At 40.9% G+C, this 27,543-nt stretch overlaps 1 protein-coding gene across 2 annotated transcripts in view; it reads right to left on the bottom strand.

The window, feature by feature from the left end:
- Positions 1-27,543, bottom strand: part of CARS1 (cysteinyl-tRNA synthetase 1) — a 54,594-nt gene that overhangs the window by 23,928 nt on the left and 3,123 nt on the right. The window contains exons 2-10 of one of the 2 annotated variants that reach the window (XM_074954870.1): positions 17,387-17,632; positions 8,182-8,273; positions 7,217-7,305; positions 6,770-6,866; positions 5,675-5,773; positions 4,331-4,480; positions 2,986-3,126; positions 1,900-1,988; positions 289-410 (exon numbers count right to left, since the gene is read on the bottom strand). In XM_074954870.1, the coding sequence (XP_074810971.1) occupies positions 289-410; positions 1,900-1,988; positions 2,986-3,126; positions 4,331-4,480; positions 5,675-5,773; positions 6,770-6,866; positions 7,217-7,305; positions 8,182-8,273; positions 17,387-17,632 (1,125 nt within the window). The remainder of the gene's footprint in view (positions 1-288; positions 411-1,899; positions 1,989-2,985; positions 3,127-4,330; positions 4,481-5,674; positions 5,774-6,769; positions 6,867-7,216; positions 7,306-8,181; positions 8,274-17,386; positions 17,633-27,543) is intronic. The other variant, XM_074954871.1, reaches the window with a different exon arrangement.

Here is a 27,543-nt window from a genome sequence, read left to right on the forward strand (position 1 = left end):
GGATTTTTTTTTTTTTCCCCTTTCAGATTTTTGGTTCATAACATTTTTTGAGATTGACTTCTTGTCCTGACTTGGGACAGAAATTTGTTTCAAAATCTTAAAATTGTTTGCAAGACAGGAAAACTGTTTCCTGCCCAACTCTACTCATTTGTGACTCCAAAAATAAAGGAAGTGCAATGTGGAGACTACAAAACTTTTCCATTCTGCTAATGGGCCTGAACCAAGTCAATGGGAATATCTGACGTTGTGCATGCTGATAGCAACTTAAGTGAATATTGATTTTATTACCTTCTCCTTCCTGAAGAGCTCTCTGATCACCTACAGCTTCAGGAACCAACTTAGCATAGGAGTGTTTCTCAGTGGCATCAAACTTCATTGTATCAAAGTAGACAGACCCATTTGATACATAACTAGAAGGTTAAAAGAATTTAACAAAACCTTTATCAATATAAAACTAAAACTCAGCAATAAGTATCTCTATCCATCCTATATAAGATCCTCAGCAGGACTACTTGAAGAGTATGGTACTGTTCAACACGAGTAAGGGTGACAGAATTTGGTCCTAAGTTGTTAAAGTGCATGGTAAAAACTTTAGGTAAAAACTGTAAAAAGCCAAGGTAAATGTGTCCTAGGAAAGCCAATTAAAATTAAATTTGTTAAATAAATATTTTAGCAAGATATAAAAAGGATACTATTAGATATTTCTCCTTTATAAATGTTAACATTTCCTCCCATCTTTTGATTGTCTGCAATAACGTAACAGTTACAAGTTACATTTATTTTCCAGGTTGTTTGCAGTGTTGTTATAGCTGTGTTGGTCCCAGGATATATGACAGAGAACGTGGGTGAGATTCCTTTTATTGGACCAACTTCTGTTGGCAGAAGAGACAGAGACAAGCTTTCAAGCTACACTGAGCTCTTCGGGTCCATTAAAAGACATTACCTTACCTACCTTGCATCTCTCATTTATTTTCCAATCAATTTTGTCCTCCTCTATTTGGCCAATTTATTTTGTTATGGCTTTAATGGGTCATCCTTGGGATTTCCCCCCCTCCTTCTCTGTTTCAAAACCACCAGTAGTGTGCACCACTCAGAGCACAGGGCCAATTTTCCTATGGCTTGAGCACAGGCATAAATGGAAGTTTTTCAGCACATGTATATTAGACACCCAATGGCAGTTTGAGCCATAGTGTATGAATTTCTCTGCTGTTCTAGAAAAAACAATTTGCTTTTTAAACTGTTCAGAGTAAGATGTTTTTGTGATGAAAATCTTTTCATACAGTAAATCTGTACCTGCTTAAGCTACAAACAGAAAAAGTTTTTAAGTCAGGATGCCTGGATATTTAGGCACCTACATAGAAGCAGCTCGATTTTCAAAGGTACTAAGCAACAGCAAGAGTTGGGGAAGTCGATGGGAGAAGCAGATCTGCACACGTGAAAAAAACTAAACCACTTCTACTTAAGTGCCTAAATAAAGATTTAGTGGCCTATTTTACACTTCCATTTCTAAAAATTGTTGCCTAACACTATGGGTAAAATCCTGGTCCTGTTAAAGTCAATCAGAGTTTTACCATTGATTAAATGGGGCTGTAATTTCACCCTATATTTTTATGATCTGAAGTCTCCGTTTGTAAAAGAACATGAAAACCACAGTAACAAAATTTTTTTTTAAATCAGGTTTGAGAATATTGCTTGGGTGTGAAGGAACAAGCTGATTAGTTTTATCCCAAAGAAACACTGCTTGAATGTAGTCTTTTGTACCACTGCTTATAGAAACAAAGTAAGATGGCTCCACTGTATATTGCAGAACTATTATTTCAGTATTAGAGCTTTGCTTTGTTACACAATAATTGCAGAGATAATTCTGTAATGTTGCACACAACCCATAACGGTGCTTACCCATAACCATTATCCACAATCTTTTGAACAAATGCCACAATTTCCGGTACATATTCGCTGACCCGAGTTAAGACATCAGGAGGTAACACCTATGGATAAAGATAAAAGGGCATTTATATATACTGCATTTCACACCACTTTTCATGCCAGAATCTCAATTAAACCTCGTCCTCCTTGTGAGGTAGGTAATAACTATTTTATAAAGATGGAAAAACTGAGGCAGAGTTAAATGACTTGCTCAAAGGAACACAGCAAGTGGCAGTCAGAAATAGAACTTAGATGTTCTAATTCCTAGTTTCCTACTGGACCTCTTTTCTAAACTTCTTATCCCATCAGCCAAGTTACTAAAGGTCTGGCTGCTGCAGGAGATGAAAGTTGTTCAATTTGTGGCATCTCTGGCTGGGCAGGAATTATTCCCTACCATGTTTCTGAGCTACCTGCCACATAGAAAAATAGCTTTCAGTTATTTGAACCTCCATATAGACAACAGCATTCAGATATAAAATGTTTCGGCAGGCTTGTTTATTGCCACCTTAGAGTTAGTAAGAATTTCTTAGGCACCCAGTGATGGTGGACAGTCATGCTAAATGCTGATGTTCGTTGGCAGGGCCCCTGGTGATGCAGTTAGTGACCCCAGCCATGTATCTCAAATTCCAGACTCAGCCTGGGACAAGAGGATGGGGAAAGGCAGAAATTAGCAACATTTGAGGAAGGAAAATGGACCTTATTAATGGGTAAGGGAATGAGACACCCACCCTGATGAGTTTGCCCAGTTCATGTCAAGGGGAAGGGATGGGGTGTAGATATGCAGTACGAAGTGCCTGATCTCCACATGGCAGGAACTATTGTTAACATGATCAGTTGCAGGGTGGCTACACTGGTGAGAAGAGTACAGCAGGGTCTTAATATGCTGATTTAATAATTACCAGTTCATTGCAGGTTAAAGATCATCAATAAGGTGGTGGGCTAAGGCCTTAAATCACAATCGAGTTGCTGAATTTTATTTCAGGGCCTTCCGAGGGTGCAGCCAGCAATACATGTCTGGCACATACAACGTTCATAAAATGGAACAGCTTGTTTACTTACATTGAGGGCTTCCATATCTTTATGATACTCCTCTTCCCAGAATTTGGGGAGGTTAGAGAATATGGAGTTGTCAGTCACCTGACTGCCAAACTTGGAGTCTAGCCACTCGGACAGCACATCTTTTGCTTCTTCCAACAATTTCTATGAAAAGAAAATTATATACATATAACAGTTCAGTGCAATACAAATCTAGAAAAAGTCTTATTTATGAGCCTAGACTGTAATGCCTTTTAATAGAAAATATGTTTTCACACTTAATTCGCCTGGGCATGAATATTCCTGCACCTATCATTCTTTGCAGCCATGTAGCCTTCCATGTGCTTGGAGTGAACAGAAGATGGGTACATAATTTACATCTGGAGAGTCTTAACGGTGTTCTGATAAAAGATACAGAGAAGTGCTGAGGGATTTGCATTTTGCTGAAGAGAAATATCATGCAAATGAATACAGATAGTTCAGTAAAAAAAAAAAAAAAGTGCTCCCTAAATATCATTCAGCCTATTTTCTCTTTAGTTTTCCATTAACACTCTAATTACACCATACATTTTGAAGACAGATATATAGAATCAGCCTAAAAAGAACACCTACTTTGGTGACATAATAGATTTGTTTTTAAAAACAAAAACATTTATAAAGGCACCCATCTTTTAGTAGTTGGATGAACTTTACATAAGTTGGACCAAAAAGGATGCATTTCACAAAGGCAGGGAGCACACAGTCTGTGCCCCCAGCAGTTATTGCACCAAACAGCTTGAAAGAGAGGCAGTACCATCCAGGACTCTAATTACCAAGAGAAATTAGTTACAATATCTGTTGTGTTTACTGGGGCTTATCCAAAGGACAATGAAGTCAATAGGAATCTTTCCATTTTTTTTAACTGGCTTTGGCTCAGGCCCTCATCCAGAGGACAGATATTTCTGAAATAATTTGGAAAAATCAATTCGGTGAACAAGAGGCATAAAATACTTGAGCAGCACAGCAATAAAACTGTCAAAGATATTTGCATGTGCGCTGTGGACAGAGCTGTATGTACAACAAGTTATGGCATGAATCCCTCCCCAAGACAGAAATTCCATGAAAGAAGGGGAAAGATACGAGTCTGTTTGTGGGGGAGAAAATCCTTTACGGAAAACTGGAAATAACTGGAAATAGCAGCTATCAAAAAAGAAGATTATGAGGAGGTCCGAAGCTGGTCTGAGTGGCATACAAAAGCTATTTAATTGAGCTCAGTGATACAATTTTATCGCATTGAATGTTAAGTATCGGGAAATTCTCAGACCATTTATAAAATATGTTTCAGAAAACTGTTACAAGCCAATGAGATTTAAAATCCATTCATATTGACCTCAGCATGTTTGTTGATCTCTTCTCCAGTAAGTTTCTTTTGCACAGCTTCTTCTAGATGTTCCACAGCAGACTTCACTGCATTCTGAATTCTTTCCAGCATCTGCTTTTTATCTGGATCAGTGGTGTCATTTAACATAGCTGAAAAAGGCTACATTAAGAAATGTTCATGAAATAATGTACAGTGAAAAGAAAAAAAAAAAAAATCAATCCAAGAACTTTAACTGGATCACAGAATTATTGGCACTTTCTTCATGTTCTGGAGTGCTACAAGCGCAGCTTATTCAACAGCTGTATATTCCTCATGTGAAATATGTTCTAAGCACATAATTCCTTACTTGAGATGAGTAGTATGTTTCCCCACATACAGTCAGATTGAAATCTATCAGACTACTCAGAGAATAATGTACTGCTCAACATCAGTAAAGGAGCAATAAGGCGGCCACTAGTTTTAACGGTCCAAAAGGATATGGGAATATAAAATTCCATCCACATTTGACTGTCTAAATCTGAATTAAACAGCTATATCACAATACGTGTTCCTTGTAGATAGTTATAATGTTGTAAAGGTTAAAAACAACCACTATTTAGTATTTTCCCTTAATCTCAATGCTCTCTACAAAAGTGAATAAGCATGATAATCCCCATTTTATAGATGGGATAAATTTCAAGCACAGAAAAGTTAAGTGACACGTCGGTGACAGACATAAAACGCAAGCCCCCTAGCTCCCAGGTCTGTGCTTCAACTCATAAGGTTGAGAATCACTAATTTTTTTTCCAATTCATGATGCACAAAAAGGCCAAAAACTCATCCTCAACCCACTGCATCCCCTAAACTGTAGCACCAAAAGCTCAATGATGTCAATGGCACAGTAGGCCGTATAATTCATATTTCAAACTTACTCCATAAAGAAAGTCTACATAAATACTTTTCATACATGGCCTTTCCTTAAATTTGTGTTTTTATTTGTCAGAAGCTCAAGTAATATTGCAGCGAACATCTGAATTTTCCTCAAAATAGTACATCCATATAGATTACATGTCTGGGGACAAAATTAAGCATGCATTTTGCACATGCAATTCTATGCCTAAAGCATCAGAAAAGTCTGGCGCAGATTTAAAAAACAGTCAAAAATTCTACAGATGTGAAGATGGCTGTTTATTTCCAGTAATATAGCATCACAAGTTTTCCTGTGGATGGTCCTGATTCAGCAAGGTACTCTAAGCAAATGTCTAATTTTAAGCACATGAGCAGTCTTACATAATCAGTGGAACTCCCCAAATGCTTAAAGTACCTTACTGAATCAGAGCCTAAGTTATGAGCAGAGGAAAACTATGAGCTCACCTTTGAAGCAATTTGAACATCTTCAAATAGCTGGACTGCAGGTGGCTTCTTCTCTCTATATTGTTCAAAAAGATAATTTTGTCTTGCTCTCTTGATGATCTACAAGGCAAGAATAATAAAACATATTTCTAAAAAGGGCAAAGTCCAAAAACCAATGTATTTTCCTACTACATACTTTAGCAGGACCCCTCTAAATTCAACAAGCTACAAAAATTACATATCTAATTAGCACCACTGAAGCACATCAAATAAAGTAATCATGAAATTAAATGCATTAATAACCAATAATGAAGCAGGCCAGTAAAATAAGTTACCTTTGTAAAAAGGACAGTTAATCTTCATTGTCTATAACCACATTCACTTATACATCAGCTTGGAAGGATTAGATTTTTAAATTGGTAGATGTTGGTACTGGTTGATTTCATCATGCACACAGAAACGGACACAAAATATTTCCAGCCATGATAATCAAAGTTTTTTAAACACAGGCAAGTAAGAAAAGTGCTGCTTGAGAACTTAAGAGTTTGATTTAAGAGTATTTACCTTTGTATACTTTGATATCTGAAGTTGACAATTTTGGTTTTAATAGCTATAAAGCTTCAACTTTCTGAATTTCAACATTTACTATCATTACTGTCAGTAATTCTTACCTGACCACCCCCCATTGTCTGGCTCGGCCCCTCCCACAACTGAAAATTAGAAATGCTTCTAACTCACAATTCTGTACAACTGTGAAAATTTAAAATTTCGATTAAAAAGGGGAAAATTTTAAAAATAAACAGATACTATTCACTGAAATTATATACAAAAGTTGAATTCTGCCAAGCCTACTTGTACACAAAAGCAGCATGGATCTAAATTACTAGATGCTTTGCTAAAGTCCAGACAGTATACTAAACCTGAATGAGATCCAGTGACTGAAAATCAATGTCTTTGTGACAGATATTAGAATCAGGCTACATAGTGCAATTAAAGTTACTAGTCTAGATGTCTAGCCTTACCAAATTGATAAAACACACTATATGCATACTGACTCCAAATCCCTGGACTTGGTCAACTTATTGTCATTTAGATGCACCTTTAAAGATACCTTACCTTATCATCAATATCTGTAATATTTATACAGTAGAAGACATCGTATTTAAAGTAATCCCTCAACACTCTTCTCAGGATATCAAATGAGATGTATGACCTAAAAAAAATTCAAAAGACAGAACTTACTTCATATACACATCTATTATATGCAAGAACTATGTTAATGCAGCACTGAACGAGATTTTAAATCCCAAAGTCAGTAAATTCCCAACTGAAGTTCCCATAGCAATATTAACTTTCCCCCCACTACAAACAGGCTTTTCATTGCATAACAAATATAAATGGTAATTTTCTTTTTCCATCTTAGAGTACCCGAGTTGTCATCCAGCAATATGTCTAACTCACTGTACTTGGCTTGACATATTCCTAGGGATTTTCAGCTTTGTTATTTAGTTGCTTACAATATAAACTGTTCGCTTTTTATCCAAGGAAGAAATTCTGTGGTACCTGGCATGTCCCATGTGAGAAGCGTCATATACTGTTGGGCCACAGCAATACCATGTCACTTTTTTGCCACTCTGGGGCTGAAATACTTCCTTAAATGGAAAGGAAGGTACAGTGAGCAGAAGAAACTGAAGACATAAGGTCTCGGAGCAGCAACATCAGGAGCACAGGCATGTCAAGCAAATATGATTATGGATTAACACACAACAATTACACTCTCAATTTTACTGTAAGAAAAGAATGCTAACTTCACGACCTGAAAGAGATAACATAGTTCATTTTTTTTCATTAGCTGCAGTCTACAAAATGTGATATCAGAGTGTAGACAGCCAGATGGGTCAGATCTTCATTTAACCCTTAGCTAATATTTACCCATGCATGCAAAGGGAAGAGTGAGTCTAGTTTACAAGGAGACATTTTTTTGGTATAACCTGAGGTGAGAATTTAAATCAATATAGTTACACTAGTATAACTCTCAGTTTGGATGCTCTTATTCCCATATAAAAGAATGGCTTTTTTGGATTTAGCTTATGGTGCTTAAGAATGTTTATTTAGCTTAAAACCTAAAACAAAAAAAGGTACTCATACTAGAATAACAATGTCCACATGGAGCTGTTATACCAATACTGGTAAAACTCTCTCATGTAGACAAGCCCTAACAAGACAAATTCTGATTTGGTTCTGTTTTGTGTAGATGATGTTGTATTATGTTATGGGCTCTTGGGTGATGGAAGGCTGCAGTCATATACTATACTTGGAATATAATAGCACTTTCTATGTTTACAAACATATTTGACTAAACTAGGTATCTTTGACACATATTTAATAAGATTCAGCAAAATAATACATCTATTTAGTATGTCACAGAAGCTTGTGAATAGATATGAAAGCCATTTAAAAAAATGTCACTGGTCAATTATATTTGCATCTCTACAGAAAACCCTGCAGTTTTTTTTTCATTCATTCACCTTGTTGCGAGTGAGGCTGTTGTAGAGGCAGAGTTTAGACTGTTTTGTTCCTTCTGGGGAAGACCAACGGGGCTGCGTACGTTTGCCTTTACCTAGAAAAGAACGTAAAGACAACCTCAAGAAACTTCTAAAGATCATTATAACAGACATATGGATTTATAATAAAGGATTTTCCACATTACTGCCTTAAATTATTTCAAAAGGAAAAAAATGTTTTTATAGGATGTACAGAAACAGCTCCATTCAAAACAGCCCAAACTAATTATATTACGTAGACCTTCCCATAAAGCTAGTACAAGTTTATTTTCTACTCTCTTGCTTGCCATCAGTTTATATCCCTTTTCAAATTATAAATCTAAAACATAGAAAAAAATTGCAATACAGTGTGCATTAAAGCATGTACAAAGATTTTGAAATTTAGTCAATCATTGAGGTAATTAGGTTTTCAAAAAGATCTGTAACAATTGATCTTTGTAAAACCATTGACCCTAATAAGACTGCATATCTTAAAACTCAGGTAATACCTAGAAAAATTTCCACAAAGTCCAGAGTCAGTATTGAAAAACACATATTTAGTGGGAGAAAGAGAAAAGGGCAGACAGCATAGCTCAGAAAGAACTTCACCCTTTTATCACACACAGCTTCTCTGAACATCTTCATTTACTACAAATACATATCTAAGTGGAGCACATTCAGTAAAAGGCACAATCTAGTCTTTGATTTATTTATAGCAGGTAGCAGAATCATTATGGTAAAAGAAGAAGTATGATAAATTATGGGACAAAATCCAGCCCTTATCTGAGGGTACTGTTTCGAGGAAGGAGCAAGGAGGAAGAAGGGGCCAGAGAGAGGATGAAGATCAGTGTAGTACTAGCTATAGTTCTAACATTGTGTAGAGCAGATCAGAAAATGGAATTTCCATACTGTGGGAATTTCCAACTTTTAGTAATCTGTTTTCATTTCAAATCAGAATGAAAATTTGAAATTTCTAGTACAATGAAAACAATGAAACATTTCAATAATGTCAAAATACAAAATATTAAGTATGATATTCAAATATATAAAATTATTATAAGTATAAAAGTCAAAACAAAATGAAAATGAAACAAAAAAGTAGAAACACAACAAAACTCCAATTGAAATTGACATGTTCTCATGAATCATTTCAATTTCAATGAACTTGAATTTCCCAGCAGAAAAATTCTGTAGAAATTTTTCTGAACAGCTCTAATACAGAGCTATCCTGCTTTTAGATAGCAGGATGGTTCAGGCCAAAGCACTGTAATGCATTGCCAGGCAATATTTAAGACCCCTTTAAAAAGGAGCATATCATATGTCCTAGCTTGCAGCGTGCCAAACAGGAGGCGTGGACACACCTCTAAACAGCTGACCATGATTCTTTGAGGATGCAATGTGAGCCCGCTGGAGTGCTGGGGTAATAGCTGGGCACAACTCTCAGCATTTGTAAGGCAGGAAGGGTGCCCTGCTGCTTGCGCTGAGGAACTGGAGGGATTAAAAGGCTTCATATACTCCCTTTTCCTTGCCCACCTGCACATAAGCACTGAGCAGAACTGGACTCTCTCTTTTCCATTATGCTTCCATTAGGTATTACACCTCTGATGTGCTTAAAAAACAAGTAGCAGCAGAGTATCATCTCCTCCAAGAAGCTGCAGTGTGCTGTGCATCTGGCCTCCACGCTCCATACCACCTATGGCTGTATTTCAGTGATGTGATGTGTGAATATTAAGTTAACACATTAACTTACATCAAAACTGGAAGAATAACAGCAAGACAGAAAACTGAGAAATACAACAAGTTTCCCCTCCCCATTTATTTCAGTATTGTTGTTAAGAATTTATATGGGATGCAATTTACCTGCAACTAAAATATTATCCAATTGTTTGTAACTTGTATTGTCAAAATGGCTTTCATGTTTTGTCTCTCAGCATGCCCATCATTCACTCAGTTTCCCTGGAAACATCTTCCTTTGTGTATTGCAACTGAGAACCACAATAATCAATTGCAAAAAGTGTTCATATATAATTCCCACTATCCTTTTGAACAATTGGGTAACTAGAAAAGAGAGGTTTAATTTAATACCCTGACCCAGACAAGGATAAAATATTATATTGGTATACTGTACACGGAGCTGTATCATTAGTTCTAAGTATTTTACTGTAAATGAGATGTAAGTTAACGCATACCTCAAGTACAAAACCAGCCTATCCATAAAGGAGTCCAAATACCAGAAGACAAATGTTTATTCTTAGATTTACAAAGGTTACAATGACATGGATTACTGTGATGAAGGCAACAGCCAAATTAATCACAGAAGAAAAAAGATCCTATGTGCCAAAGCTGTCAGCTCACAATCCAGGAGCAATGATATATAGACTATAATGGTAAAGTTCAAACATACACTTCCAATAAAAGATCAAGGTACAGTTCCAGCCCATTCATCTATATGCTTCTTCCCATCACTTTGGTCTTCTCTAGGTTAAGCCTAAGTGAGTTTGTTCTCATCCACATCCCTAGCACTGTTAGACACTAAGACAATACAAAGAGCAATATCCAAGTTCTATGAAAAGGCACTGCAGCGCTGCATATTATCTGCCTACTGGACACTGTAAGACATAATATCTCACAATCTTCACCAGCAGCCAGACGGATATCTTAAAAAGGAGACCTTGGGAGAAGGCAGATTCATTACCGCCCTGTAAGATTTCTCAGACAGAAAGGCACAAACCTACGGAAGGGCTATCCTATCGCCACCCATGAAATTCTGTGGGTGGATCAACAAAGACTTATAGTTAGTGCTATCAAAGACTACTGCCAGAGCCAACAAATCAGCCCGGGAACCTTCACGGTGTCTGTTGGTAGGTGGAGTCAGTCAACAAAACCAAACCTGTCTGTGCCAGACTAACAATTGACACCAGACTGGTAGGCATTCACAACACGTATGATGACAGGATGCTACTGGGGTTAAAGCAGCACCACCTTCTCAATAACCTTGATCAAAAAAGACTGGGTGTTAACATGCAGCTATTGAAAAGCATTGTACAAGAGCTAAGTACTATGAATAATATAATAACTATTACAGGACTTCTTGAGCAGGGACCTCACTATAAAGCATTTGTTTAAGGGCAGCTGGCGCATAGGAAAGCATCAGAGAAGAATGACAAACTCCCAAGAGGTTACAAAATAACCTAGATTAACCAGTTCACATTTCCTCACGTGAACAGTAATTGTTTAATTACCAAGGAAAAGCTACATTATTTTCAGAAATGTTAATTTACCCTGTTAATAACACAGTTTACATTACTATAAACTTGTACAGTATACAAAATCTGTATTTCTGTAACCCTTTGCAAAAAAACTGAATGGCTCCAATTGACTGGACCCTCACACAGTCAAAACAAAAACTGTATACATCTGTGACAGAATAGGATTTTTTGGTAATATTTTTTATGACTCTTATGTGAACCTGTTTCCCCCTTACTTTGCATTGGGGGTGGGAAAAGGATTACGTTTGCTCTCAAGGCAGCCCAGGAGACACAGGGAGCAGGTGGAGTGTTGCTTAGCTGTCTAAGCAGACTGAAAGGGTTATTACAAATATTGGCCAACGCTGATTGACATCCATGGAAAACCCAATCACCAACACATTGACACCCAGCAACCAACAACCCAGACCCCGCTCCCCAGCAGGAGCTCGAGGGCCAGCTTAAAACGGCTGGTGGGCCAGATCTGGCCCATGCATCATAGTTTGCCCACTTCTGGCCTAAGGGGTTCTAGATTTAATTTGTGAAACTGATCTGTCTTATCAATTTCAGTTAGCTTCTGCTTGGGAAAGTTATAGGCTGCAGCAGAGACACTGGAGCTGTCTGCAGATTCAGGAAGCCTATACTTCAGCTGGTTCACATTCAGTAAGATTTCTTTGCAATCCTGAGAAATGTACGTAAATGATAGTTTAAGTTCTGCAGGATCTGCTGTTTTAGGCTTCCTCTTGTTAGCTAAAATTTCATATTTGCCAATGGAATGTGGATGTAAGTCCAAGTAAAATTTTGTGTGTGTGTGTGTGTGTGTGTGTGTATAGTGGAAAGCAGTTTTTTTTCTTGCTGAAATATTTTATTTTGGGACTTAACAATTTAAGAGAGACACACTGAAAATTCACTAGCCAGCTGTGCTTCTGCTGAGTCTTAAATAAAAATGACCCATCTTAACGGAAAACTGAACAGAGTGACTCACCCCATTAGGAGCAAGACAGTGACTAGTGATGATCACTCTTACTCAGATCACAGTGCTAAGTTCCTGCATACTGTGTTACTGAGTTGTTGTTTATAGAAGAAATGTAATCCTCTAATAGAGATATTTACTACTTCTTAATAAAGAATTAAAATGCACATGTCTGAGTTAGATGTTTTGCCTGGAACTGACCCTTGTGATCAACAAAAAGATTTTTTGTCCTGGTAATAGTCTTCTTTGTGGATAGTATTAATTGGACGTGTGAATTAATTAAAGACTAAACTTAATTAGTCTGCCATTGTCACTGCATTTATATTCTTTCTGTCCTAAGTCCTTAGTGAAAACATCGGTTAGTCACTCAAAATAGAACTCTGCATTCTGAGGAGCAATTTTATTGTCGTAAAACTGTGGATTATAGCAATTAGATTTAAACAGCAGTCACCTTTAATTTTCCTCCCAGTCTCTTATTTTAAAGATGCAACATTTCAGTAAGATTCTAACTTTGTGTTAACTGTAACTATAAGTCTGTATTCTTGTTTGCACAGCAGGTACTGTGCTACAAGCATGCCGCAATAATCCAAAGATTGGTGGTGCTAAAAGAGGAGACAATCTTTTGTTTTGTTCTCTTTCATCATTACTGTCTGTGGGAGTCTCTGCATATTCTTGTCTTGGGATGGGAGGTATTTTTAGCTTTCTTCAGAAGTGCTCTTGGGATAGGTCAAAGTGTTTTTTGTATGAACTCTCATCTGTCCCCAAACATGGAGTTTTCAAATGTCTAGTGCAGTGAATTGCCATATTCATTATTTTCTTTCAGATTGAATTTCTCCTATTTTTGGCTGCTTGTGCTTCTAGTGTTCATAGGACTAAATAGTGAAAAACAGGCAAATGGTAAAATTGCCCCATTATTTTGCTTAGGACAGAACTTTCACTTGTACCAAATAATAATAGATTCAGTGTTGGTTTTGTCTGAGAAATTTGTAAACTCATCTTCCTTGTTGTCCCAGCCTGATCTGTCCCGCTCTCTGGATGGACACTAGTCTGTTGTGGTTCATAACTTTGCTAGACCCTAGAAATCATGGTCTTAATAAAGACACTGGATTTATGGCTTGTTACCACAATCTGTAACCTACTAGCCCCCTCGTCATAAATATAAAGGGAAGGGTAAACACTTTTAAAATCCCTCCTGGCCAGAGGAAAAACCCTTTCACCTGTAAAGGGTTAAGAAGCTAGGATAACCTCGCTGGCACCTTACCAAAATGATCAATGAGGAGACAAGATACTTTCAAAAGCTGGAGGGGGGAGAAACAAAGGCTCTCTCTGTCTGTGTGATGCTTTTGCCAGGGACAGAACAGGAATGGAGTCTTAGAACTTAGTAAGTAATCTAGCTAGATATGCGTTAGATTCTGATTTCTTTAAATGGCTGAGAAAATAAGCTATACTGAATGGGATGTAGACTCTGTTTTTGTGTCTTTTTGTAACTTAAGGTTTTGCCTAGAGGGATTCTCTATGTTTTGAATCCGATTACCCTGTAAGGTATTTACCATCCTGATTTTACGGGGGTGATTCTTTTTACTTTTTCTTCTATTAAAATTCTTCTTTTAAGAATCTGAATGCTTTTTCATTGTTCTTAAGATCCAAGGGTTTGGGTCTGTGTTCACTTATGCAAATTAGTGAGGATTTTTATCAAACCTTTCCCAGGAAATTGGGAGGATTTTGGGGGGAAAGACGTTTCCAAACGGGCTCTTTCCCAGTTATATACCTGTTAGATGTTTGGTGGTAGCAGCGATAAAGTCCAAGGGCAAAAGGTAAAATAGTTTGTACCTTAGGGAAGTTTTAACCTAAGCTGGTAAAAGTAAGCTTAGGAGGTTTTCATGCAGGTCCCCACAGCTGTACCCTAGAGTTCAGAGTGGGGAAGGAACCTTGACACCCCCTTTCTGTCCTTTGACTACAGATGTATTAAAGGAGCATTTTACCTTGAGTGATCCTGTGTTAATTACTTAAGTTAAATTATCTGTTCAATCTCGTAATTAGCTCTGACACTCTTAGGCCATATCTGCACTACAAAATTATGTCAACCTAACTTATGCTGGCATACAGCCACCACAGTTATTAAATTGCTTGTGTGTGTGTGCACACTTGGTTCCTTGTGTTGGTGGAGCTCTTGTATCGACTGTATTATCAGTGTGGGGCATTGTGGGATGGCTTCTGAAGGCCAGTAACAGTCGATATAAGCAACACAACGTCTGAATTGACACTACATCAACCTAATTACATCGACTGTGACTACGCCACTTGGGGAGGTGGTGTTACTAAATTGGCATAGAGAGGCACTTACGTCAGCAGGAGCCAAATGCAAGTGAAGATGCCTCCACAGCTAAGTTGACGCAAGGCAGCTTACATTGACCTAACCCTGTAGTGTAGACCAGTGGTTCTCAACCAGGTATCTGGGGCCCACTGAGGGGCCGCGAGCAGGCTTCAAGGGTCCGCCAGGCAGGGCTGGATGATTTAGTTGGGGATTGGTCCTGCTCTGAGCCGGGGGTTGGACTAGATGACCTCCTGAGGTCCCTTCCAACCCTGATATTCTATGATTCTAAGAGGGTTTCTTAGAGCTGCAGCTCAAGAACAAAGGACTAAGAGGTGTGATGGGGGAAGGATAAGTGTGGGCTCTGGAAGAAGTTTGGGAGCTCACTCATCTGGGAACAGACTAAGGAAGGAAGTAGAGAGAAACACAGAGCCTGAAAATGGAGTTCACTACAGCTTGACTGGTGAATTGCTCTGGGCTGACCCGAATGGACTATGGTTTAGCCTTTATATCACAATGCTAACCTAAAGACTTTCAGTGCTGTGCATCCAGTTGACTAATAAACCCTGCTGTTTTGAAACCACTGTTTGAGTGTCACTGCAAATACTGTGTGACGTGCATTAGACCCTGAAAAGCGTACAAGTCCCTAACCTGGAGTCTCTCTCAGTTGGACTTATTCAGTCGGGCTTATGGTGTGATGCAGAAGCGCTGAAGCCCCAGCAGTTCATTCTCAGGAGATGGTGAGGCTGTATGGCCTACCCTTCAGGAAGAGTGAGACCCCCTGGGGGATAGCACATTGAAGAGGCTCCTCCAAGAGACTGCTTCTGTGAATCTATGACAAATGTCTTATACCTAATGGTTAGTTTTTTTATTATTATTAAAAACACTGATAATTGATTTCTGTAAGCGGAGAAAATATCAAATAAAACAAATAAGGAAATAGCTTCACTATTTCAAATACCTCTGAATCCATCAATTATGCCACATTACTAGCTACACCCCAGTGTAGAACTTTGTGGTAATTTGCTAATGATGTAATCTGCAGTGTGTGTTACACTGCTAGTGACACATCTCCGATCACCGAGCAGGAATAGATGGAGTCACTCTGCAGTGTTTTTACTCCTTTTAATTTGGAAGGACTCAGAGGGTAGTGATAGCAATTGTGAGCTCCAAGAGCCCTGTCACATGAGGTGTGATGGGTTCCATTCTGTTCCCTCTCTTATTTATGTGAAGGTTACTAAGAGATTTCATAAAGGAGCCAAGTGCTATGATATCTTCAATATACTAATGGCACCCAGCTTTCTGTTCATCTGATAGAAACAGCCACATTTATCCTACCATCGACCTTGGCACAGTTATCCATGATTTTGCCACCTTGAAACTAAGTTACTGTAATACTTTCTACATGGAGTTACACCTTGAGAACATCTGGAAACTTCAGCTATTGCAGAATGAACATAGCATCTGTTTAAACGAAGCCTCATATCAGAAGCACATAATGTAATGTCACTGGAACTGTACTAATTGGCTGTGGGTTTCCAGGTGGAGTTCAAGATGCTTGTTTCCCCTTTTAACTCCTAAACTCTATGGGATCGCGTTACCCAAGGAACCACCTCTTCCACAGTTGTGATCTGCAGAGACACCTAACTTCCATGGTATTAAGGTGGGGGAAACTGTTAGCAAGGTGCTCTCAACTAGCTAGAGGCATAAAGGATAACAAGAAAACATTCTACAAATACATTAGAAGTAAGAGGAAGACCAAGGACAGGGTAGGCCTGCTACTCAATGAGGGGGAAAAACAACAACAGAAAATGTAGAAGTGCTTAATGACTTCTTTGTTTCGGTTTTCACCAAGAAGGTTGGTGGTGATTGGATGTCTAACATAGTGAATGCCAGTGAAAATGAGTTAGGATTAGAGGCTAAAATAGGAAAAGAACAAGTTAAAAATTACTTTGACAAGTTAGATGTCTTTAAATCACCAGGGTCTGATGAAACGCATCCTAGAATACTCAAGGAGCTGACTGAGGAGATATCTAAGCCATTAGCGAATATCTTTGAAAAGTCTTGGAAGACTGGAGAGATTCCAGAAGACTGGGAAAGGGCAAATATAGTGCCAATCTATAAAAAGGGAAATAAGGACAACCCGGGGAATTGCAGACCAGTCAGCTTAACTTCTGAACCCAAAAAGATCATTGTCTAACCTGCTCTTAAAAATCTCCAAACACCTGTCAGGGATGGTCTAGAGAATACTTAGTCCTGCCATGAGTGCAGGGGACTGGACTAGATGACCTCTAGAGGTCCCTTCCAGTCCTATGATTCTAACTCTGGAATTTACTTTCCCCCTTAGTCTGCCAGAGCCCAGATTTGTCATACTTCTGGACAATCTCCAAAGGCCATCCTTTTCTTCCTTGGCCATTTGAGGATGAGGGGATATTGAAGGGTTTATATTTATGCTTGCTGCTGGTTTGATTATTAGAGTGTCTGCAGTCTGTTATATGGGATTTAAATATTGTTTTGATATTGTGAAATTTAATATTGTGTAAAATCACCGATAGGATGGGTGGGCAATTGCTGAGGTTCTCTGCAATCAAAACAAACAAACAAACAAACAAACTGTCTACTAATCTGTAACTTGCCCACCAATTCCATGTCACTACTCACTTGTCAGAAGTTTACAAGGTTCAATTTTTTCATTGCTGCCACCATAGATTGCTTCTATATGCCTGTACCACCGAACAACATGGAAATGCTGGTCCATAGGTGGCCTCGAAAACTGTCTGAATACCTCCACATCTGCATGTGAAAATGTGAACCCCTGGATATAACTACGAGTGCTGAGGTACTTGTCCAAAGCCTTCAGCCTGGCTTCCTCTTCACTAATGCTCAGAATGAAACTGTAGTTGGAAGCTGCAAAGACAGAGGTACAGGACATATGGTCAGAACTAAAGTAAAAAAGGCATATTATGACCAAAAATATATCCCAAAGCTAGTAGGGCAAATAATATCATTGAAACAACCAGATGCATACTAGAAATTGACAGCAAATTTGAGCGAAAAATATTTTGTCAAATGTAATGAACAACCATAAAAGGCTGTTCTAAATGGTCTTTTTTTTTTAAATATTAGGACAATTTTTTTACATGGTAAATTTCAGGGGGAAATCATGGCTCAGAGACAAAGGCACAGACCCAGGTCTTTTGCATGAAAACGAAAATACAATGTATAACAGTTATAGAGGATCTTCCATGCCTAGTGGGTTTAATCAGCACTTCACTCTCTTAGCCCACTAAAGCCCTCGTCCCACAAAGATGTACACATTTATGATTAACTTTATGCACTGTGAGTAGTCATATTAACGTCAATGGAATTACTCACAACATATACAGGTTGTACTTAAATCTTTGCAGGACTGGGGCTTAAGTGTGGGGTCCTAATTTGATGCCCACTTTCCCTTACTTGCTCTGACTCACAGATGTTTGCAGAATGTTAAATTACAGCCATCGGTGCTACTACCTGTATGTCCCCTGCATCAGTTTCTTTCCTCAAATGTGTATGTAATATGCATTAAAATGAACAGGAGTTACATTAATGGACAGAAGAGATGGCAGACTACCTCACATGTACCCCCATTCTTTCCTCGGACTTACTCAGCTCATCTTCCATCATGCATATGTAAAACAGGCTTTGTTTTATACAGTTTATTTTACAAGCACTAAGTAACTTTTATAATTAAAAGAGCATAGCACATTTACAAAGGGAGAAGTTCTGTGGTTTGGGAGGCACACTCACAATAAGGTACTGTATAGCAGAGTACCAAACTGTGGTCCATGGGCCACCAGTGGTCTGCGAGCTCCATTTAGGTGGTTTGCAGATAGTTCCCTCTAAGTTGCATGCCTGGGCGGCTGCACACAAGAGAATGAAGGGCCACCCACCTCATTAGTGGAGCTGCGCAGGCTCACATGTAAAGTGAGGTGGTGGCCTTGGGGGAAATAGGGTGGTAGGGGGCAGTGGGGTTAGAAGAGGGGGTACGGGGAATTTGGGATGTGCAGGACTGCGGTGGCCACAGAAAGAGGCGACTTTTCCCAGCTCCAGGGCTGCGGCTGCCGGGAAAAGATAGCCCTCCTCCCCAGCCTCAGCTCTGTGGCTGCTATGGCAGGGGAGAGACCCTCCCCTTGCTTCCCAGCCCCAGCTTGGGGGCTGCCATGGCAGGAGAAAAAGAGGGCACATCCATTGTATCAGAAAGGGAAGACTACGGATATTGAAATGTGAGTTGTTTGCTTTTATTTATAGAACAAAATCACATTTATTATTACGTTATTTTTATATAGTGCTTTTATCCAAAGCGCTTCACAATAGTTAGCTAACGGTACAAACAACATTTGGAAAGATCATTAAGTGGTTCGCTGGGACCCTCAGCAATTTTCAAGTGGTCAGTGGGGGGGGGGCAGAAGGGGGGATTTGAGAACCACTGCTGTATAGAAAGCATTGTGATTTGCTCTCAGTGGCAGTTATAAAATGTGAGTGCTAGCACAGATTAAGTCCACACAGCCTTAAATCTTTCCCTAACAATTTAGCACTTTAGAGTGCTTTCCATGTTCAAAACACTGTACAAACATTAACGAACTGTCTCGTGAGGTACATAAGTGAAAAGGAAAAATTAATATGTACTTAGGATTATACAAAGAGTTTGTGTCAGTGCCAGGATTAGAACATGAGTTCTTGTCTCCAAATCCCATGTTCCAGGCCACTAAACCAAGTTTTTATTTCTCAGACAGTATGGTAATCTTGTTCTACAAGGGAAGTTTCCATATAGCTTCTGTAGCACTAAGCTTATTGCCACAGCACAGCTTTTGAAAGGAAAAGCAATAGCTACAAGTGGGTGTGGGAACTCTGAAGGTGGGGGGATTCTTCCAGATGTGTGTAGGTATTATCAGCTGAGACTGAGATTTTGTGTGTGGTCCATTTCCTATGGGGAACAAAATAATTGTTTCGCTTTAATGGAATATTTCAGCGGCTCATTTGGTTCCTGCAAATCATTGGAAGCAATGCAGAATAGTGGCAGTTAGAATTATAAAACAAAGAGGACAATATTAGTCAATTACACTTCTAAAACCATATCTAATACTGCATGTATTGTCTATTTACATCAAGCAACCTTTCGAGAAGACAGTAATATAGAGGGATGATGTATAAATGCTAGTGAGATAACAAGTGTATTTGACCCTTTAAAATATACACAGGATGTAATGCCAGATGTTTCAAGTTTAGTGCAATGAACAGAACCAGTGACAGAAAGATCACAGTCACAATGGTTGCTTTGCATACTTAACACACACACACACACACACACACACACACACACAAATCAAAGAGTCAGCTCAATGCACTAAAAATCTCCCTCAAAATTTAAGTCAATGCAGTATTACCCATGGTGGATAAGAAGTAAAAAGAAAAATGGATATGTGTAGTTTTAACTAGACAATATGTGCAATCTTATAAATGGGATTAAGATTGGCCCATGAACTTAATTTCTCTCTAAATCGTTCATGTTTGTAAATATTGGAATATTTATTCTCATCTCTAGTAGATGTTTACAAAATGAAACATTCATTAATGTAAGATGTAAACTGGTTGATCAGTTTGAAATCTGAATGGCCAGATGAGCTCCATGATATATTGTGTGTATGAAAGATCAGGAAAACAACATACTCCCTAGGAGAAAGATTCATATCACAACACATAAGTCTCAAAAAGCTCTTAAGGAGGCGGCACCACTCTTTTTGACAAGTATTATTGCAGGTATGAACTTTAACTAATTTAAGGAGACTTGGTACGTCTGAGTAACAATCTTTTTCCTCCACACCCTGAAACCATTTGGAAAGGGAAGTTATATAGTATCCTGTGTCTCCTGTTTACACAAACCCATCAACTAACAGAGATACAAAAACACATGTCCTTCTGAATGCAAGGGAATCTAGATGGCTCAGGGGATTGTTAATAAGATATGGTCTTTTACTGTTAGGTTACTGGCTCAAACTCAGCCAAAACTCAACAGTCATTACAATCTAATGATTGTAAAATACACTGGTTTCTGTCCGGTTCATCCTGATGGTCAACAGCTATACCAGAAGTCACCTCCACATTTACTATTCTTGGTGGCAGTCCCAAGTACAAGTGAATTAACACGAAGAATAAAACATCCCCCTCTCAAACTCAGATGTGATCCTTCCAGAACAAGGTTGAAGCATATTAGTAGGCAGAATGGGAATGATTGCACTGCTAGTTTTCATGCCACATCTTTTGTACAGATAGAACACTTCAGATTGGAGTGATCAGAACTTCTCAAGCAAAAAACAAACCACCACACCCATTTAAAGCCTGAACTATTTTAATTAAAAAAAAAAAATTGGTGTACCAAGTTCAAATTTGATTTATACCACAATGAAAAAAGGCCCACCATCCTATTCCCCAGTGTATTAATGTCCATACTGAAAAAAATATATAAAATAATCTATTAGTATTCAACAAGATAAGCAGCTTCTTCTCTACAGAAGAACAAGAATGCTGTAGAAGCACTGAACACAGGATTAAAACTCATCTGATTGGAATGATCCATTGGCAATTATTAAATCACTCAATGGCAGCTCTCTCTTTTTAAATATACACTTTGAACATCAGTAGTTGAGATGCAACACAAGTGAGCTGTAGCTCACGAAAGCTTATGCTCAAATAAATTGGTTAGTACTCTAACAAGTACTCCTTTTCTTTTTGCAAATACAGACTAACACAGCTGCTACTCTGAAACCTATGAACATGCAGCAAATCTGAAATTTCCCCAATGTTAAAAAGTTTAGCACCACTTAGCTTCACTGCAGAGACTAATACGGTGCTACTTTTTGGTATGCTAATTAATATAGGTGCATGAACCCTCCATGTGATATAATTGTCAACATGTTCTACTTTCCATATATGGAAAATTATGCCACCTAATGCTATATGACATTGTGGCCTTGTATGGAATGTTGAAATAAGACACAGAGCTGATGATTAAGACATATTAGTTTCTACATACCATTTACATGAAAGATTAAAAAAGAAAAACAACCTTGAAATCTTGTTATGCAATACATCAGTTAGATAGCTTGACTTAAATGATACCAATGTCATCAGTGTCTCACTTTTGTAAGACAAGAATCCCACAAACAAAGTGTAAGGCCTTTATGCTGTCAAAAACATTGTCAGCACAGCAGGGATAGAAAGGACATTAGACAGGAAGAGGATACCCACACACAAATATATGGGGATCCCTTACTTCAGTGGGGTACCAGATATTTTGGGCTCAACACATTCAGTGGAGTTTCTCTAACATTGTCAGTGATTTGTACAAGCTAAATGGGCACAGTTTGGGAAGCTCTGCTGCAGAGAAGATTGCTGTCTGCAAAGGCTTTGGCAATCGGAAATGATTACAAATATTCATACCAATTCATAACCCTCTTATTTTATATACAAAAAAAAGACACTTTAAAGGTCTGGTTCTCTTCTGCATTCTTTCAGGTGATCTGCACTTTAAAAATAGTACTTATAAAAGTATAATGTGTTGTATTACTCACACCACTTCAGATTACTTGTTCACCATTTCTGCTGCCTGTTTACATTTTGCATATTACTCATCTTGGTCACTGAAAAGATTACAGGAGCCTTGCAAAAATTCTGCTCATCCGAGAGGAGTCATTCCCCCGCCCATTATCCTCAGTCACATGGTAAAGGTGGATGAGTAGATTTTGTGTCTGGCTTACTACATTTTCATAACAATTTTGCAACAGCTGGATGAAAGAATGTACACAAATAGAATGGAGGACACAGAAATTCATTCAGATAAACAGATGATATTTCAATGCAAATGATGTATTGTAGGATTCATAAAGGTTTATGCGCTTGGCAACATTCAGGGCACACCCGGAGTGTTGTGTAGGAGTAGTGCACACACTGCTCCATCCAAGGGCATCAACCTTGGAATCTCGCCAAGATGATATGAATCGTGGGAAGCCTCTCAGGACTGGGCTCAAGGCCCGAGAGCAAGAAATGCGGTAGACAGAAATTGGTAAATAAGAATGTTAAACAAAGCCAGTGTATTCCTTTTATCTGTTGGAGAATGTAATGCGCGGGGGGAGAGAGAGAGAATAAAGGGGAAGGTGAAAAGCTGACAGGAGAAGCCCGTTAGCAGAGACCAGCCTGCTTGCTTGCTAAAAGCTGTGTTCTGTCTCATCATTGAACCGCCACAACTGGCGCCCAAACGTGGGGCCCTCAGCACTCACCTCGCCCGGCAAGGGTTTCAGACGCGTCACTCATCCGCTTCGTGGATCCCGGTGAGTATTTTTCGTTGTGGTAAGTATGGGAAGCTCCCTCTCTGCTTTGCAAGTGCAACACCGCAATGAGCTACAGTATTTGCTGCGTAAGGCTCAGCATGACTGCCCCACTCGAGAACTCACTCTCCTGCTACAGGAGGTGAGTGCCCAATGCCCGTGGTACCCTGAAGCCGGAACCCTTAAGCTAGCGGACTGGGAGCGGTTGGGCCAGACATTGCACAAAGAGCCTCGGGCGTCCGTGCAGGCTTTACATGCCTGGCACCTCTGCCGCGACGCGATACAGCGTGTCGCCCCGGACAGGCCCTCCCTCGCGAGGCTGGTGATCTCGCCACGCCCGTCCGCTCCTGCAGCCACCCCCCCTCCTACCGATGCAACACGGTGTGTCACCTCAGAAAGACCCTCTCCCGCGCCAACAGAGGGGCTGCCGATCCCGCCACCCCCGTCCGCTCCTGCAACCATCCCTCCCCCTGCTTCGCCCCCAGTGCCTCTATTACCACCGCCTCCCTGGCCTTCCCCACCGGAGCCGGTGTGTGATCGCCCTCCGCCCGTGGGGCCCCATGTTCCGGGGCCCCCCGGGGGGTCGTCTGCGTCTGCTCAGAGGCTTTCGCTGGTGCAACAAATGGTTCACGCAGCGAAGACTCGCTCAGATCTTACAGCAGAGGAGCTGGCTGATCTGGTCTCAGTTTGTCCTGTGACCTGGCAGGATGATGGCCAGGGCAACCAGGTTGCAGACTGGGTCAGTTTGCCTTACTCGGTGATCAGAGAGGTAAAGAAAGCGATTCGCGAGTTCGGCCTGACTAGCACGTATGTGCGTGGTCTCATTGAAGGGCTAGGTAGTGGGTACTCCCTGATCCCTGAAGACTGGAAGGCGCTGTTGCGCATGATGCTGACACCCAGTCAGTATGTTATTTGGCTTAGTGAGTATCGGCAGATGGCGGAACGCCAAGCCCAGGTATATAGAGAGCAAGGTATCATTTATGAGCACTTGGCAGGGGAGGGCCAGTTTGCTACCGTGCAGCTGCAGTCTCAACTCCCTCAGGCCGTCTTCCCCATTATTTCCGCCTGCGCCCAGCATGCTTTCCGGAAGGTCCCGGATTCGGGCAGGCCTACTAAAAGCTTTGCCAGTATCCGTCAGGGTGCATCAGAGTCCTTTATGGATTTTACCAACAGATTGCAGGAGGCTATCCTCCGACAGGTGGATAACCCTGCGGCAGCTCAGAAGATCCTGTTAAAAATGGCGGTTGAAAATGCGAACGAGGATTGCCGCCGTGCTCTCCAGGCTGCACAAGCCTCTGGAATTCTAGAGCTGTCGGACATGCTGCGGGCGTGCCAAAACATCGGAACCCAAGCACATAAGGCTGGAGTTCTGGCTGCCGCCCTGCGAAAAACCGGGAAGGAGGGGAAGCATTGTTACCGCTGTGGTAAGGAGGGTCACTTTCAGCGGGAGTGCCGCTCATCGACGGCGCCCGCCCGCCCCTCAAAGAAGTGCCCCAAGTGTCGGAAGGGCTATCACTGGGCTAATCAGTGTTGTAGCGGGTCGGGAAACCGCACAACGGGTCCCCCCCGAACCCAGGGCCAAACGGGGGTGTTTCCCACTCAGACAACTGTTCCTCTGCCTTACAATCCATAGATTCCATGAGTGCGGCGACTGCCGGAATTGCAGGGCTTGATTTGATTATGCAGGAGGATGCTGATTTTCAGTTGCCAGGGGAGGTTTGCGCCATACCTACACAGGTGACGGGACCTCTCCCTGCCGGATTTGTGGGTCTGGTTCTCCCTCGCTCACACGCTGGGAAACAGGGTTTTTTTGTCATCCCAGGAGTCATTGACGCTGATTACACCGGCGTTATTAAGGTTCAGGTATGGACCCATCTTCCGCAGTCGCTCCCACGTGGACGGTCAATTGCACAATTGATTTTAGTCCCCTATCAGGTGCCAGCCGCAGAGGATCGAGCCCGGGGCGGAGGCGGCTTTGGATCGACGCTGTCTCAGTCGCCGTCTCACAATACGTCCTCTCCACTTGTTGCTCTGACAATGTCGGTCCGCCCCTCAAAACCTCAGTTAACACTTCTCTTAAATAATGTTCCTTTTACAGGGTTGGTGGACACTGGAGCTGATGTTACGGTGATTCGTGATCCGGAGTGGCCGGTCGGTTGGCCAACAGTTCCTTCTAAAGAGTTGTGGGGGATCGTGGGTAGCAAACCCGGGCGCCAAAGTTTGTCTTGGGTCACGGTCTCTAAACCAGGAGGCTGTGCCCTTGCTACAATCCGCCCTTTTGTACTCCCTGTCCACCTCAATATTTGGGGCCATGATTTACTTACAAAGCTGGACACCACCCTCGATATTAATATATAATGGCCCAAAATCCTCCCTCACCCACCTTGCCATCCGCATTACCATTGGTATGGCAATCCTTAGAGCCCATATGGATTGACCAGTGGCCCCTCCCTCTAGAAAAGCTGAAAGCGCTTCATTCACTTGTACAACAATATTTGCATGCACAGCGCTTGGAGAGCTTTACTAGTCCTTGGAATTAGCTGCTGTTATTTTGGCCTTTCAATTTTTTGCTGATTGTCCCTTTAATTTGATCATGGACACGCATTATGTTTATCAGGTAATTGATCATTTACCCCTTGCCCTCATTACCCCTCAGGTCGATGCGGACCTTCTTGGCCTGTTTTTGTCCTTACAGTATTTCATCACCACTCGTAATTTCCCTTATTTTGTTGCTCACATTCGCAGTCATACCCCTCTGCCTGGGTCACTCACTGAGGGCAATGCACGCGCTGATCGCGCGTTACGTGGTCAGGTAAATTCCCTCTTTTCTGACCCCATTGAAAGCCATGCCTTTTTCCATCAGTCTGCCTCTGTTTTGGCCCGGCAGTTTCATATTCCTGCTGATCATGCACGTTCTATTGTTCGTTCCTGCCCCCACTGTGCCGCTGCTGCCCCTACCTTTTTTATGCCGTTAACCCTAGAGGTACCGCAGCGAATTAGCTGTGGCAAATGGACGTCACTCACGTGCCACAATTCCACCCCTATTCGTTTTTACATGTTTTCATTGATACCTATTTGGGATTCCTTTGGGCGACCCCACAGCGTGGGGAAGCCACTCCCAAAGTTATTCACCATTTGCTAGCCTGTTTTGCTGTTATGGGTCACCCGAGCCAGATAAAAATGGATAATGCCCCAGCCTATTGCTCCACAGCACTTTTTATCTTTTGTGCCCAATGGGACATCCGTCTCAAACACGGGATCCCTTATAATTCCACAGGCCAAGCTATTGTTGAACGTGCAAATCGCATGCTAAAAATCTTGCTCGACAAATAATTAAAACAAGGGGAGCTGCGTCTCCGAATCTTAGGAGACATTCAGCAACAATTGCATATCCTTTTGTTTACTTTAAATAATTTAACGCTGAACGCAGATCAGCAGACCCCAGCGGATCGGCATTTTCACAAATGGAAAGACCGCGTGTCTATTACCATCAGCTGCCCGATCCGCAATGGTTGGGCCCAGTGCCTTTAATCACTTGGGGTCGGGGATATGCTGCTGTGTTTCTCCCTGCAGGACCGTTGTGGGCTCCGGCCTGGTGTGTGTGACCGGCACTGAAACAGCATGGCGTGGCACCAGGGCTGTCGAACCCCATACCGGATTTTCAGCTGACCTTGGAGGAGACCGCGGTGCCTCCCGGGTCGACAACGGCGGGACGGAAACAGAAGAGGCGTAGCGTCCCAAGCCAGCCCGTGACATGGGGAGCAGTAAAAGCATTGGTCGCCGCGGCTCAACGAAGACTGGCAGCAAACCAACAGCCAGAGACTCTTGAGACTTTGTTTGTGGCAATTCTCGCCCAAATTACTGCTAATTCTGTACTGATTGTATGCCTTTTGTGCCTGCTATTTCCTGGAGGGGTTGATTCGGGAGCGCTTTCTCCGTTACAGGCCCGAATGACATATAACCTATGGGAAAGATTGGCTTCAATAGCAAATGTTACCCACTTTTGTTTATTTGATTTTGTAGCAGCTGAAGAATTGTTAGGTACATGCCTTATTTCAGTATGTCATCACCCTGAGGAAATTGGGAATGAGATGATGCTCGCCGCTTACTCGAACCTCTCTTCCCAGTACTCTAGCATGGCTAATCGGGGCCAGGCCAATCACACTTTACCTTCTTAAGCTTATTTTTTGCTGCTGCTGTGTACAATGTATTCCTTTTTGTTAAGGCTTTGTCGAGACCCGCCCTGGCAGGCTCCACGAGTTATGACCTTGTCTGTCCGGGAGTTAATTGGCTTGCAAATGCAAATTGATGGCTACCATGAGATGGCCGAGCACAAATAAACAAAAAAGGAGGGGATGTAGGATTCATAAAGGTTTATGCGCTTGGCAACATTCAGGGCACACCCGGAGTGTTGTGTAGGAGTAGTGCACACACTGCTCCATCCAAGGGCATCAA

Source organism: Natator depressus, chromosome 6 (assembly GCF_965152275.1).
Source record: "Natator depressus isolate rNatDep1 chromosome 6, rNatDep2.hap1, whole genome shotgun sequence".
In the NCBI taxonomy this organism is placed as follows: Eukaryota; Metazoa; Chordata; order Testudines; family Cheloniidae; genus Natator; species Natator depressus.